Below are 14,959 nucleotides of genomic sequence, written 5' to 3' on the forward strand. Positions count from 1 at the left end.
GTTCATAAGTTGAACTGCATTTTCTATTATATTCATTATTTGCCTATGTATGTGTAGATATTATGTATATATATTTTTCTAACATATTACCTGTACCGCCCCCCTTACACAATGCCCCTCGAGGGATCTGTAAGGTACTGTAAATAAATAAATAAATAAAAATAATGTTGGGTACAATCGGTGTATTAGTATGCCGTGTGTGTATGTGTTGCTCTGCAGTCTTCTCAGCATGGTGCTGTCCTCTTTGTTTAGCTTCGAGTGTGGTGGTGGATACTCTCTGCACGCCACCCTAAGGTGTTGCAGTATTTCAGTGTAAGTCTTAGGTACAGACTCAGCTTCCGCGGACACAGTCCTGGCGTTTAGAAAGTGGGAAGGGGTAGCCTAGTAGGCGTGATCGCGGGCTGCGGCATCAGCCGCCTCGTTTCCCTCCAGCCCTTCGTGCCCAGGAACCCTAGCCACACAGGTGAACGGCATCGAAGTGCTTGGGCGCTTCAATATCTGAATTGCTCGTGCCAACACACGACTTTGCTGTAGTTTCGCATGGCTGCTTGAGAGTCTGTGAATACAGCAACTGCATCTAAGCACGTTCTAGTAGCTAGGGCAATTGCCGCTTCCACTGCAGTTTCTGGGCTTCGGGTGCATACTGTGGCAGATGCGAGCTTTACGCCCCGAGTATCGACGACACTCAAAGCGTAGGCGTCTCTACCAGGATACTTGGCTGCGTCTGTATATCTGGCGTCCGGATCTTGGCTGTGATTTCGTCGTAGAGCATTCACTCGTTCCTGCCTTCTTTGCTTGTGATGTGCGGGGTGCATATTGCGGGGGATTCGTGCAATACAGAAAGATTCGCGGATGTTTGGTGGAATTCGTTCTTTTCGGTCCTCGTCTGTGTCGCCTCTAAAGGTTTCGCTATAGTTCAGCTGTTTTAGCACTGAGCTTCCAGTGGGCGAGAGCTTTAGTCGTTCTAGCTGGCTAGCGCTGTGGGCTTCGGCTTGTTCCTGTCAGGTATTGTGCACGCCAATTTTCAGTAGTTTCACAGTGGAAGCCGTGAATGGGAGGCCTAAAGCGATTTTGGTGGCCTTACGAATTATGGTGTTCAGCTTCTCTACCTCTGTGTTCTTCAAGGCGAGGTAGGAAGTGCCATAGGTTATTCGACTGCTGAGGAGACCTTGCACAACGCGCGGTGTGTCTTACTCTTTAAGGCCACTTCTGCGGTTCGTGATTCGCCTGACAAGATGCATTAGTTGGGATAGCGTGCGCGGTAGTCGAGGGAGTGTGGCCACACCTGACCTATCTTTGTGGATGTGGAGCCTCAGTACTCCTAATGTTTCCACTTTGTTGATGGGCTTTCCGTTGAGGGTGACGCTGGGATCAGGTTCAATGTAGGTGGCAGGCCGCCCTCTTGTCCTACACTTCAGGATGAGGTGTTTCGAATTTTCGGGAACACATTCGAGACCACATTTTTTCAAGCACCTCTCGATGATATTTACTGCTTCTTGTAAGCGCATTTCTCGAATTCCGGTATTTGAGGCCCTTGTCCATAGCGTAATGTCATAAGACATGTCGCAGGTCTCGTATACCATCGAGGAGGCTGGGCAACCTGATCAATGCAAAGTTGAAAAGCAACGGTGAAATGACCGAACCCTGTGGAGTACCTCTGTTCGGTGGTCGGAAAGTCTCACTGTGAAGGTTGTAAATTCCCACTGTGGCAGTGCGATGCTTGAGGAAATTTCTATCGTAGTTGTATAACCGAGGCCCACAGTAAAGATGTTCAAGATTGCAGAGGACTGCGTCGTGGCTGACGTGCTCGAAAGCTCCCTTTATATCAATGGCTACAATTGAAGATTTGCTTCTGGTGCTCAAATGATCGATGATGTCTTCCTTGAGCAAAAAGAAGATGTCTTGCGTTGATAGGTGTTGCCTGAATCCAAATATTGTGTTCGGAAAATATCCTTTGTCTTCGAGGTATGGGGTTAGCCTGTTGTGTACCATGTTCTCCAATAGTTTCTCTACACACGAGGTAAGGGAAATGGGGCGCTGGTTCTCGATGCTGAGGGGCTTGTTGGGTTTCGGGATCATAGTAATCTCTGAACGTTTCCAGGTGGTAGGTATCTCACCACTCTCCCAGCAAGCATTCAGATACTGGAGTAGGGCATCGGTGGCCTGCTGCGGAAGGTTGTGGAGATGCTTGTTCATAATGCGATCCTTCCCTGGGCTGGTGTTTTCAGTGAGTGTAGCTAATTTTATGTTGAAAACAGTTTGTTAACGGTGATAGAGTATCATACGGCCTACTTTCTAATAACTAAACTTACTGCCCAATCGAAACAACAGCTGTGTTTCAAAGCTGCCAACAGAGAGCCTGCCCCACGTCTTAGAAAATATGTTCGAATATAGCTATGGTCAATAGCAACTCGAGGGGTGCACTGGATGGCACTTCTGCATTTACCTTCAGTGAGAGATGGCAAATGAGTTGAATGAACTCAGGAGCTCATTTCAAATAATGATTGGTATGTGGTGTTTAACGTCCCGAAACACCATATGATTATGAGAGACGCCGTTGTGGAGGGCTCCGGAAATTTCGACCACCTGGGGTTCTTTACCGTGCACCCAGAACTGAGCCCATGGGCCGACAGCCTTTTCACCTCCATCGAACATACAGCAGCCGTAGCTGGGGTTAGATCCCGCGACCTGCGGCTGAGAAGCCGAGTACCTTACCCGCTGGACCACCGTGGTGGGCCAGGTCATTTAGATTGAAGGTAACCACTGATGTGACCCCTCACGTTACAGAAAGAAGTTAAAATATGCACACTCGCACTACAGTTTCGAAGAGCTGATGTGTTTATTTTTGAGTTACCCACCAACCCACTCACACCCATTTTACCAAGGAAAACATTAAAATGAAATAAAATCAAATAACGTGGTAGCGGTGACGCCTTTTTTTTCGGTTCCTATTATAGGTGAGCATTACTGTCAAGCCATTTTATCGGAAGCTACCGCAGCAGTGACAGCACGCAATCGCTAAAACGCCCGCAAAGGCAATGAGACTTACACGTTCGAACTAGTGGCGAGCATGCGTCGGAGAAATGGTAGAACATGTTTAATGGGACTTGGAAGTCCGCAATCCGTAACAGCAATGGTATTGTTGCGTAAACACCTACGCCGTCGTTACTGGCAACTGACGTGGCTGGAATGTGTGCTTTGAAAGATTTCTGAGCATTCTGCCTCCCCGCTCCCTACTGATTCTAACGTTCTTAACATGGCGAACTGACGCTGGGCGAACTGGCGCCGCGATACATGCGTCGTATCGTGAAAGGATTTGACGTTTACTTAAAATGGGAACGTTACTTTTGTTCATTCGTGAGCAATAGGCACTCAGCGTGCGTCAGTGTTTTATTTGACCGGGCTTATCACCATCCAACATCTCACTGCATCACCGACATCGTAAATTCATGTAAAAAAAAGGCAGATCTCACGTACAGTGGTAATCGATCATATGCGCAGCACGAATGAAGAAGGTTGATATGTCACTTTAAAATCAGCACAGCGTTACGAGGTACACGGATGTAGTACACAGAAAACACATGTAAAAATGGGATGTGCACTCAGGTATCTAGATAAGATGCAAGTATGTTGTTTGAAGTCACGTAACGACGGCTCCTCTATCGTTTGAAATACCAGCTCTAGCAGTGGTAGGCATATAAATTATGCCATACATGACTTCCATGCCATGATTATCATGCTTTAGACTGGCATCTGTATTCATCGTCTATTCACGTCCCGAAATAGCAAATTCATTATATGTGAAGCTAGCGAAACGGCCGCGAGCACGCTATGAGCGTAGCATGTAGTCATGTTTTACATGACCCGCATGTCATGATTATCGTGCTTGCACTAGTCTTATACCTTCGCCTTCCCTTCACGTACCATAATAGCGAATTTCGTATATGTGAAGCTAGCGATACGGCCGCGGGCGCACTATGAACGTAGCACGTAGTCAAGTTTTACATGACACGCATATTATGATAATCATGTTTGGACGTGGCATTTACATTTATCGTCCGTTCGCGCGACGTAATTCTAAATTTGGTACATGGGAAGTGAAGCTAGCTAAATGGCCGTGAGCGCATCATGAGCGTGCTTCTGGTCATGTTCTTACATGACGTGCATCTCATGATTATCATGTTTGCACCAGTCATATACCTTCGTGATCCATTCACGTCACGTGTTACCAAATTTGGTAATGTGAAGCAAGGGAAACGACCGTGAGCGCACCATGAGCGTGGTGTGTAGTCATTACTTACATGACATGCATGTCATGATTTCAGTCGTAATGCTTTCCATGTTAGGGCCTGTCACTTATGTTTGCTATGAAGTCATGTCATACGTTACCAGTTTTGCCAAATGTGATGTGAACAAACCATCGCAAGAGCAACAACGTCATGATATGTAAATCATGACATTCATGACACACGTGTCTTGATTTTCATGTTATGACTGGTCACTTATGCTCATCATACAGTCATGCTATGCCGTATCAATTTTAGTACAGATCCCATTATCGAAACAGCCAGGAGAGCTATAAGTTGTAGGCGGCTAAATAGATAAATAGATTTGGGCAAGGTCGCCGAAGTTCGCTAAGAAATGCTTCGCATTAAATTGGAAGTACGCATTTTCTAGCAGGCATAAGGACGAAGAAACACATGTGATGGTATCTGGTTGTTAAGGCTACGTATGCCAATGGTATAAAGGAAGCCAATCCTGACAGGGCCCTCAACTAACTTGCATGAAGAAATTAAATTCCTAAACAGCCAACTCTATAGTGCAGACCGGCACGTAATAAATAATACCACCTAACTCATAGGCGGTGCAATGTATCATCACTGAGCATGCCCAGGCATGTGTCATGTTCACCTAACTTCTCCGTCTCAATGCCCCTTTCCCCTTCAGCTGCCGCGGTGGAACAGCGGTTATGATGCTCGGCTGCTGAAGGTCGCGGGTTTAATCTCCTGCAGCGACGGTCGCATTTCTATGTAAGCGAAAATACTAGAGACCTATGTAAGTGATGTTAGGTGCACATTAATGATCCCCCAATGGTCTAAATTTTCGGAGGCCTCTCCAACGGCGTTCCTTGCAACTATGGCATGGTTTCGGCTCGTAAAACCATGCCAACAGATCTGAATCATGCTCTCTGAAAATGTAGGCTATACGCGTAAGAGAGACCATCTCTGAAGGTGGCTTTACATCTCCAATGTGGCTGTAACCTGGAGTTGCGGCATGTTCAGGACCCATTGCAAAGCAGCAACTGTGCATTACGCATATCGAGAGCGCTGCTTACTTTCTTGCAGGCCACGAGCCTAAACAAAGCTTTGTAAATTGTGTAGTTTACGCCCTTTATGGCTGCATGTGTAATGTGTTCACTATTATATAAATAAATAAATATATATATATATATATATATATATATATATATATATATATATATATATATATATATATATATATATATATATATATATATTATCATCATCACCCACCCCTTGGAGTAGCGTGATGGCAGCCGAATAGGTAGGCAAACACCTCCAGCTCTTCATTAAAATCTTTCTCTCTCCCTCTCGCTCGTGAAATCTCTAAGAAATTATTATTCAAATAAGATGTACCAACGCGACATAAATATCAGGTTTGGAAGCCTACTCAACTATCTTGAGTTGCATGATTAGGCGAAGAAGGAAAGTGGCTTTAACGTGGAATTCCCCGTATATCAAGTTGTGATGCTTCAATATTCGAAGTTTCTTCTCCCCTGAGCAGGAACGTAGGACAACAAAACTCGAGTGCAGCTGCGAAGTGTCACGGCGTGATCCGCTGCTTAATAACTGGAGTTGGCGCCAGCACGTCTAAGTGCAGTGGATGGAAAACAGCCACAAAAACGGTGAAGAAACAACAAAGAACCGCTATTCAACGAGTCACTCCTGTGCGGCTGCTTCTTTTCACGCACGCGCTCCTTGTTGCGCGGCACTTCATCGACGGCTGTCATCTTGAGTGAAAAGTGACGAGTTACCCGACGACCCAGTCCGACGCCGCAGCCGATATATCGGCTTCTTCCTCCGGCGGTGTCGCGAACTGCGGGAGCTCGCAGAGCCTGCATATTTGGGCCGTTGCCAATGCAAGTAAGCGTAGACCTCGCAAAATAGCGCGTGCTGTGTCTTCTCGATCGCGCCGGGTAGTTACGCGGAGAGACGCAACACTTGCGACAGAAGCGTGGGCGTCTTCCGGTTGCATTCACGTGCCAGTTCAACGCTGAATCGCGACTTTTTCGCTGCAAGCGTTGTAGCGTAAGGGTTTTCGAACACGGGCCCAGTTTTGCAATGGACGAAAGCTCATTTGAGAGGACACACAGCGGGAGCAGCTTAGTGTCTATGCGCTGAGCGTGATAGTTTTCGAAATGCAAAAGACACTTTTTTTCTTCGAATATGGCCACTTTTGGGCAGCTCCCTGTCTGACCTCGTACGTATACAAGTGAATTTGTCAGAACACATGAACTAAAAGAGAAAATTGGTATCTGTTCGTAGAGGCAAGCTACAAAAAATACGCACGTATTTTGCATGGAAATCCCTACAAATTGTTAAGACAAACTTTTTTTCGCAAACTAGCGAAATTTTTTTTGTGGAAATAAGCAAGAATTTTCTGGTAACTATCTTCGAGAAACGAGATGGATGCCAACTTTTCCTTTCATAACCCTTAAGCCACTTTGTTGGAAGCTGCACCATCTGCACCATGTGTGAAATATGCATCAAAAAAGGGGGGAAATTCCACTTCACAAAATTTTATTCCATGTCTGAAGAGCTCTGAAGGAGTAATTTTTCTTGGCATTGTGACAGTAGTTTTAGGAAAAGCACCTATTACACGTACCTGAAGAAGTGACGTTAATATAATTGCGTTTTTGGATGAATAGTGGACACCGAAGGCCTGGAGACCCAGGAAACTTGCAAGCTGGCAGTCCACATGAATAGAACCTAAGTCGGCAATTGGTTCTTATATTCGCTTTGACCTAATATTCAAAATTTTAAAACTAACATTTCTCTCAAATGTGTTCTGCGTCGCCAACGAGGCGATGCGAACATAACGAGGTGATGCGGACGTACAGGGGCCCATGACGCGGCGTGGCCCGGTTCTCGCATAATTTTAGTTTCCCCACGTTTGGTGTCCCGTGTTTTCACACAACGCCGCCTGCGTTTGACTCACCTCTCATACACTGCTGCTTCTCTAAACTGAAGAGCAGCCTACCCAACGCAGCTTAAATACCCAGTTTCTTGTGGTTCCCAATTCTTGAACTATACCAGCAACACTTCAATGATCCCATATTGCACAAGACTAGCATTTTGTCCCCACATTATCTCATTGTGACTCGTAGATGACCCCACTTCTCTCTGACGTGCCATCGCCACATGCCCGCAGGGTGTGTGAATCCAAGATAGTACGGTATATACAAAAAGCCTTCGTAATTCGGCTATAGATTTTACAATTTTCTTGAGTTTGCCAACAGAATGTAAAATAAACGCCTCCTGACAATTAAGATGTTACTTTGTTGCCGTGGCTATAAAGTGGCATGCAGCTTCAGACTACTTCAGCCAGATAAGTTCAAAACAATAAAAAAATTTTCTTCTGAAATGAAGGTCGACAAAAGATTCCCCTACGTACAACACGCGCCATCCCGAGGTAGAAAAAATTGACAAATGTCACCTGACCTTTGCAAGTCAAGCACAAATGTACAGATTACTAGGATTGCTAAAAGAGCATCCAAACATTGGTACGAACCAGCGGTGCGAACGCAGGTTTGACGTTTCCGAATGTGCTAGGAAGCATATACGAATAAGCATACAACGTGTCATCTTTTAGTTCAATAGATTAATTCTTTTTATTTCTTTCATGTGTGATGTAGTGAAGGTATCATAGTATATTTATGGATCTTCATTATGAACATATTTCTTTCTCGTTTTGCACTCTTTCGCAGCCATGTGCAGTTTTGAAATTTCTATGTATACCGATTTTTTTCTCGTGTATATACAGATACACAATTCATACCACTTTATTTCATGTTCCGGTATACGGATTGGTTCAGTGCACCTTAGCAGCACATGTGGCTCATTCCACTTTGAGGCTTTATGTCCATTCATGAAACATATTAGATATGCATGTTCAATAAAGATCAATTGAATTGAAAAACATTTCGCAGTCTATCCCAGGAAGTAAGCAAGCAGAAAAATATGTCGTTACTTCACAAATAATGAGAAAGCTTATGGCCATGAAAGCATTTGATCAGAAAACCCTCATGGTCCCGCCTCGCTACCTTTACTTATCTTGTTACAAGTAAGCAATGAGCTCTCAGAATTGTACAAGTGTTATCAAAGCCAAGATGTTACACAAAAATTAACATCCCCTGTTCATGTTGTAAAGGTATTGCAAATAAGCAACCGGAGAATCGTTAGCATTTCGGAAACAAGCATGTCCTTTTTGTCACGATCAGGAAGTCACTGAGTGGTCATCTTCGCGAAATAATATAAGATAAAATATATTCTTTACTTAGCTTTATTGCAACGGTATATAAAGAAGGGTACCCCGGGTATATTTCCCCGTTAGCATCGCCGTTACGTTCTGAATGAAGTCCAAATTAATAAAACCGCCACGCGCGTCGCATATTGTTTGTGCGACTGAAAGCGTGGGAGCACTGTCTAAAAATAGAGTAAGATAAGAAGGCATTGTCATGTGAAATGCATGAAATGAAATCTAATGCATGTGAGAGGCTACTGGCACAGCGCTCACAGTGCAAAATATTTCCAGAAAGGAAAGTTCATTGTTTGTATGTCATATGCGAAATAAAGAGGCAGCTTAGCCCAAGTGGTGCCAAAACTGATGCAAGGGCAGAACTTTGCTTTTCGCTTTGTTTACTGCTCTCTTTCTTTTCTGTTCTCTTTTCCAATTTTTTTAAATGCGGAGCATCTATCTATCTATCTATCTATCTATTTATCTATCTATCTATCTATCTATCTATCTATCTATCTATCTATCTATCTATCTATCTATCTATCTATCTATCTATGCACCTACGACATTTAGTGGTCCTGTCCGTTTTGATAATGGCATCTATGTCAAAATTAGTATGGCATAACATCACCGTATGACGAGCGTAAATCATTAGTCATAACAAGAAAATCATGACATGTCAAGAAGTCATGAATGTAATGATTTATGTGTTAAGGTCTTGCTGCTCTTGCAGTGGTTTTGTCCACATGACATGCTGCAAAACTGATATGGTATTGACGAACGTACGCGACAGGCCTTGTCGTGGAAATCATTACATGCATGTCATGTTAGTCATGAGCCATGACTACACGCCACACTCATGGTGCGCTCGAGGTCGTTTTGCTAGCTTCACATATACCAAATTCGGTATTACAATATGTGCATAGATGACGAAGATAAATGACACGTCCAAACATGATAATCGTGACATGCCTGTCATGTCAAACATGACTACATGAACGCTCATGACGCGCTCATGACCGTTTCGCTATCTTCACAAATACCAAACTTGGTATTACGTCACGTGAATAGACGATGAAGGTAAATGACTCGTCCAAACATGATATTCATGACATGCGGGTGATGTAAAGCATGACTACATGCTATACTCATAGGGCGCCACAGATGTCATGTAAGGCATAATTTACATGCCTACCTCTGCTAGTCCTGGTATTGCAAGCACTAGTGGTGCCATCGCTACGTGACCTTAAACAACATGCTTGCATTTTAACTAGATTCGTCACTGCTAATAACATTTCTAATTGTGGTTACTGTGTACTACGTCCACCGGCTTCGTAACGTTGGGCTAATTTTACATTGACATATATACCTTCCTCCTTCGTTCTTTGCATATCATCGATTCCCACTGTACGTGAGATCTGCTAATTTTTTTTTCTGTGTTGTTTCTCGTTACTTCGATTTTAATTTATATTTTTTCACTCTCTTTTTATTTCTCGATTGCTTTGTCATTCTACTTTTATAAGCGACTTGTGTTGTCGTGTTTCTTTAGCCTTAGAAGTAATATCCGCACCTTATATCATAATCAAGGCGTTCAAAAAACAACAGAAAGAAGACGCGTTAAAATCTTGATCAAAGCGCTGTAATAACATGAGGAAGAAGATTCCTCGTTGGCACGAGCACGCTCCATATGCCACAGCTGCCGATGTTGAAGTTTTGCCCGCGTTACACTAAGCGGCGACGACCGCATGCAACAGCTCGGCCCCTTAAAGTGTTCCGCACTTAAAAGCGATCATCAAATATGCTCCAAAAGACGGCCAAGGATAATCACAGTGTGTTTCTAAAAGGCTTCCTCATCACTTTCAATGCAAATGATTGGAGCATACCAGTGGGCCAAGGCAACTGAAGTTGTGATTGCTATTGTGATATTATTTCTTTCTTCTTTGGTCTTTTTTTCGAACCGTAGTGAAGGGTTCCGAAATTTTTGATTACCTAGAGTTTTGTAGCATGCCCCTAAATGAAACCACACGGGCCTATAGCATCTTGATCCCGGTCGAAATGCGGCCACCGCAACGTGAATTTGATTTTCCGATTTTTTATGGAGTATAGTTGTCCGTATACGGTGGAAAAAATATATGCGAGTTCTATTTTTTTTTTTTGCAGTCTTCACCTGCGCTTTTTAGACACGAATGGAGTCGGCATTCCGCAGACAATGGCCAAATTTTTTTCCCCAATTTAAGCGCCCCGTCACACGTGTAATGATCATGAAAATCAGCAGCACGGTGCCGCAGAAATCTCTTCCCGTAATAATAATATCAGCAAATGTCTATGTTAAATTTTTCACACATGATATTGAAGTAATCAAACTGGTATTGAAGACCGCTTTTGAAACATCCGGTCATTTTTATTAAACAAGGTAGCTTCCCAAACGCGTAGAAATGTTGACGTTTGACAGGAGCACCCACGCAGGGCTCTATAGTAGTGGAGAACTTGGGAGGCACGTGCACGTATATATTAGATTTTTGCCACAACTTTGTTCACACGTGGCGCTTCTTGGTCCTTTGTGTTTTCGACTCTGGTTTACGAAATCATGTTTAGTGTTCAGAGTTAAGTTTCGTAAGAGCATGGTAAGCCACTTTTCTATGGACGCTCGAAACTTTGTGTGCCGGCGGAAAACGCTGACGTAGACTGCGGCACTCGGGTGATGCGGCTCTGCATGTCACATTGAAGTGGGTTTTGTTTTCGGGCTAGTGTTAGGGGTGTCACCGGTGGAATGGTTGGATTACAGTCAGCCTGGCATCACTTGGAGCGTCATCCAGTGTTTAAGATATCAGAGATAAACTTTTGTCAAAATTCAGCTCGTCTTATTATAGTCTTGCCTGTTTTTCTTGTTTTTTTTCTTTTATTTTCGCGGGTGATCAATTAGCTGTTCATATTTCATCATTCGCCACTACTCTTGCTCACACTTGTGACAGCAACGCAGATAGACACTTTTCTGCCCCTGATTTCTCCTGGCTCTTTGCCATACGTCAGAGCTTCCAAGATGGATCTTTCACCGTAAGACAAAGAAGATGGCGTTTCCCGTTTGGCTTCAGCTTAAAAAAAAGTTAGGAGTGCTAACTTTATTTTTGGCAGGAGCTATAGTAATACTACCAAAGGAGACCCTAAATTGGTTATGCTTCTTTAATTGCTTTTAACGCTGCCCTGGCGACATCATAATGCAACGAGAACAAACAAGTGCCAAGAAAGAATATATCGGCGAGTATAACTGACGGACGTTCGCGTTCGAAAAATGCACTGCAGTGGCCCGAAAAGAAATGCGTGTGTACTAGAAACCGACACTGTGATCCGTGAATTCCTAATCATGTACCATTTTTAACCTATCCAATCATTTTAAAGGTTTTGTACATCTCGCTTTATTATATACTTCCTTATAAAAAGTATAGCTGACCACGCTTGTTTCTTTCCTATCCTGAATGTGAAGAATAATGAGCGCAAGCCGACTAGCAGATACAAACACGAAATAAAACAAAAACGCTCAACAAAGGAGAACTTTTCAGAGCGTTTGATAAAAGATGACTTTGGGGAAACGGTCTATCATTTCAAAACTACTTTCAGAATGAGAGGAACACATATCGACTTGCGAAACTTCTAGTTAGATGATGAAAAGTTAAGTTCAGATTCTCATTTAGGGTAGGCCATGTGTACGTCCCGGCATATCTTTTTTTTTTGTCTAGTTCAAGTTTGAGGAACCTAAGACGCATGTTGATACGCATTAGCTTATCGCAAAACTAATACGTATCAAAACATCAGCTATGACCGTATAGCCAAAATTAGTACGAACCTCCCAGGAAGAATAAGTAATTGTGCGGTTTGTACGTTTCGCCACACGCAGATCACTTACCACGACATCTTTGCTTTCGAAGATCTCCGGACAGTGGCGTCCCGAAAAAGTGCCGCTCCACTTGTTATGACTCAGAGATGCCTTGATAGCCAATCGGTGGACGAGAACATCTGTAGAGGCACGTTTTTCAGTTCTCGCTGCAATAACGATGATTCAGGAGACTCGCACAGGACGGCAGTGAGTCCCGGAGAATAAGGGCGAAGCTGTTCCGTTTCTTGTACCGAGCTTCTGTCGAAGAGAAGCCACCGCTGCACTTTCTTGCTGAGGCGTAGCAGCGGGTCTCGCTGTCCTGGCCCCCCCGGGTTCGCAACCTTCTCAGATTCACCCAAGACCCTGACCGAACTGCGAAAAAGATGGCGTGGGTGCGAGGGTGGGTCGTGTGTGAGAGAGGTGTAGGGATGTGATCAAGGTAGCACGGAGGATGGGACAGGAGTGTGGCGAGGAGGTCGGCTTCTTCGGGCGTCTCCCTGCCACAGCAGCCGCGGGTGGTGGGTGCACAAAGGCGTTCGCAGCGGAGGACGCGAGAGCTTCTTTCTTCTGTCTTGCCGACCGACAGACGAGGTTCGCGCGGGTCCAGGAGAAATGGTCGGCTCGGGTGCCGGTTGCGGCTTGCCCCGGCTAGAAGCACCGTAACGCGGACTCTATTTTTAGGTGCGCCCGTCGGAGCTCTCTCTCTCCACCACCAGCGGGCCACGGGTTTTTCTCTCCTCGAGACTCGGGCTGCTACCCGAAATTCTCGTCGCAGAGGCTGTAGCTAGAATGGCGGCCACGCTGTCGGCCGGTGACGGCTCCATGACCCGACGCGGCCGCGGGGTACGTGCGCACTCGGTCCTGAAAACACGTGCGGTGAGACAACCAGCAACAACATGGCCCGACCCGGTGCAGGATGGGTGGCGAACACACGTGCTTCTCTCTTCGCACTTGATCAACACGTACTAACTTACATTCCGTGTGCTAGAAATTCGGAGGACTCTTGAGATTTGCCTTTAAAAGCAGAACAGAAAAGTGTATCGGGCCTCATTCACACTGCCTTCTCAATCGCGAGGCTCACTTTACTTCTCGGTCGACATCTCAACAGCACCACAAGAAAAAAAAACGCGTGCCGGGTTAAGTTCGTTCGCATCATGAGCATGTGCAGAGAAGTGTTCGCGTCTTTTTTTTTTCGCCATCGTGACCATTTTCAGTTCTTAGTAGGCGTTTGTGACGTCTTGATTTCCTTCTTGGGTTCGTGTTTCCACGCCCTCTCTTTTTATAATAAATACGCACGAACTAGCTCGATCAGCTCTCTGTTTTTCTAAAGAAAGCAACATGCATGCAACTTTGGTCATTTCAAGGAATCTGAGAACGCCTATACGGTGCCTTGGCAAAGTGCCTACTCCACCATCTCTCTATACCATTACCGAATTGGTCAAGTAGGCGTCCGTAAGGCAACACGTACACCAGCGCACCTGCACGCTTTCTTGGTGCTGTTCCTGTTGATCATAGTGATTAGTTATGCCTGAGCACTTTGTAGTGATAGGGCTTTAAAACCACCAACTTGTTGCGGTATTCACATGTTACGCGTCTGCCACGAATCACCTCACGCGTCATAGAGTTTCCTGACATTAGTAAGGCTTGCCCCCGAAACACTTTCAAGTATTGGTGTGGCTCTGTGGTAGAACACCGGTTTTCTACGCAGACGTCCTTAGTTAAATTTTGATTACAGCCTAACATGCTTTAGTAATTATTTATTGGCCTCTTTCTCGAATTGTGATCTACGGACAATGCTGATTTTTCACACAATAACAACAACACCAACACCGGAATTTCTACGAAACAAGCTCGTTAACCCAACCGCCTTAAATGGAATGTTCAGCCAGTGCAGTGATTGAATATTGTATAAATATTAGGGGACCCTTAAGCTTTATCTTTAAGAGTTGAACGCGATAGCGATATCCTGTCCCTAGTGCGTACATCAAACACTTAGGGAATAAAATTTCTTCGAACTTGCCAAGCACCCACTATGTGGCCTTACGGGTAGGCGCGCAGTAACGTGTGTGCCTTTTGTAGTGGGTGACCAGCTTCAAACCATGAAGTCGTTATGAGAATCACATGTTCTGACGCCCGATAGTAATTGACGCTTGTACCCCGCAATAGTACTGCAATATTTCATGTTTTCTTGTGAACCATGTATAGAGGACGCGTGTGTTCGCTAAAGCATGAAAGTTAATTTCACTGCATTTCCAAGAAGAGTAAGTTATTTTCACTGCATTGACAAGCAGACGCGTGGCTGTGTGGTAAAACACCCGCCTACCACGCAAGCCACCGGCATTCGTTGTGCACTTGGACCCAGAATTTTTATTGTTTATTTTATCTGTGTCTCTCTCATTTGTTTAGTCACGCACCAAATCGTTTTTCACTCTCAACAAACGACGCCGAGGCTGACACCAACGCCGACGCCACAATTTTTGCGAAACAAGGTCTCTAACGCTATCACGTTAATACGGAATAACCTGACGCTGCGCTTACACTACAACTCGA

General features: G+C 44.6%; 1 protein-coding gene across 2 annotated transcripts in view; it reads right to left on the reverse strand.

Annotated features, from left to right (window-relative positions):
* Positions 1-12,891, reverse strand: part of LOC119184751 (uncharacterized) — a 77,772-nt gene extending 64,881 nt beyond the window's left edge. For both annotated transcript variants that reach the window (XM_037434042.2, XM_037434041.2), the window contains exon 1: positions 12,440-12,891. In XM_037434042.2, the coding sequence (XP_037289939.2) occupies positions 12,440-12,447 (8 nt within the window). In that variant the 5' untranslated portion in view covers positions 12,448-12,891. The remainder of the gene's footprint in view (positions 1-12,439) is intronic.
* Positions 12,892-14,959: the final 2,068 nt, after the last annotated feature.

Source organism: Rhipicephalus microplus, chromosome X (genome assembly GCF_043290135.1).
Source record: "Rhipicephalus microplus isolate Deutch F79 chromosome X, USDA_Rmic, whole genome shotgun sequence".
Lineage (NCBI taxonomy): Eukaryota > Metazoa > Arthropoda > Arachnida > Ixodida > Ixodidae > Rhipicephalus > Rhipicephalus microplus.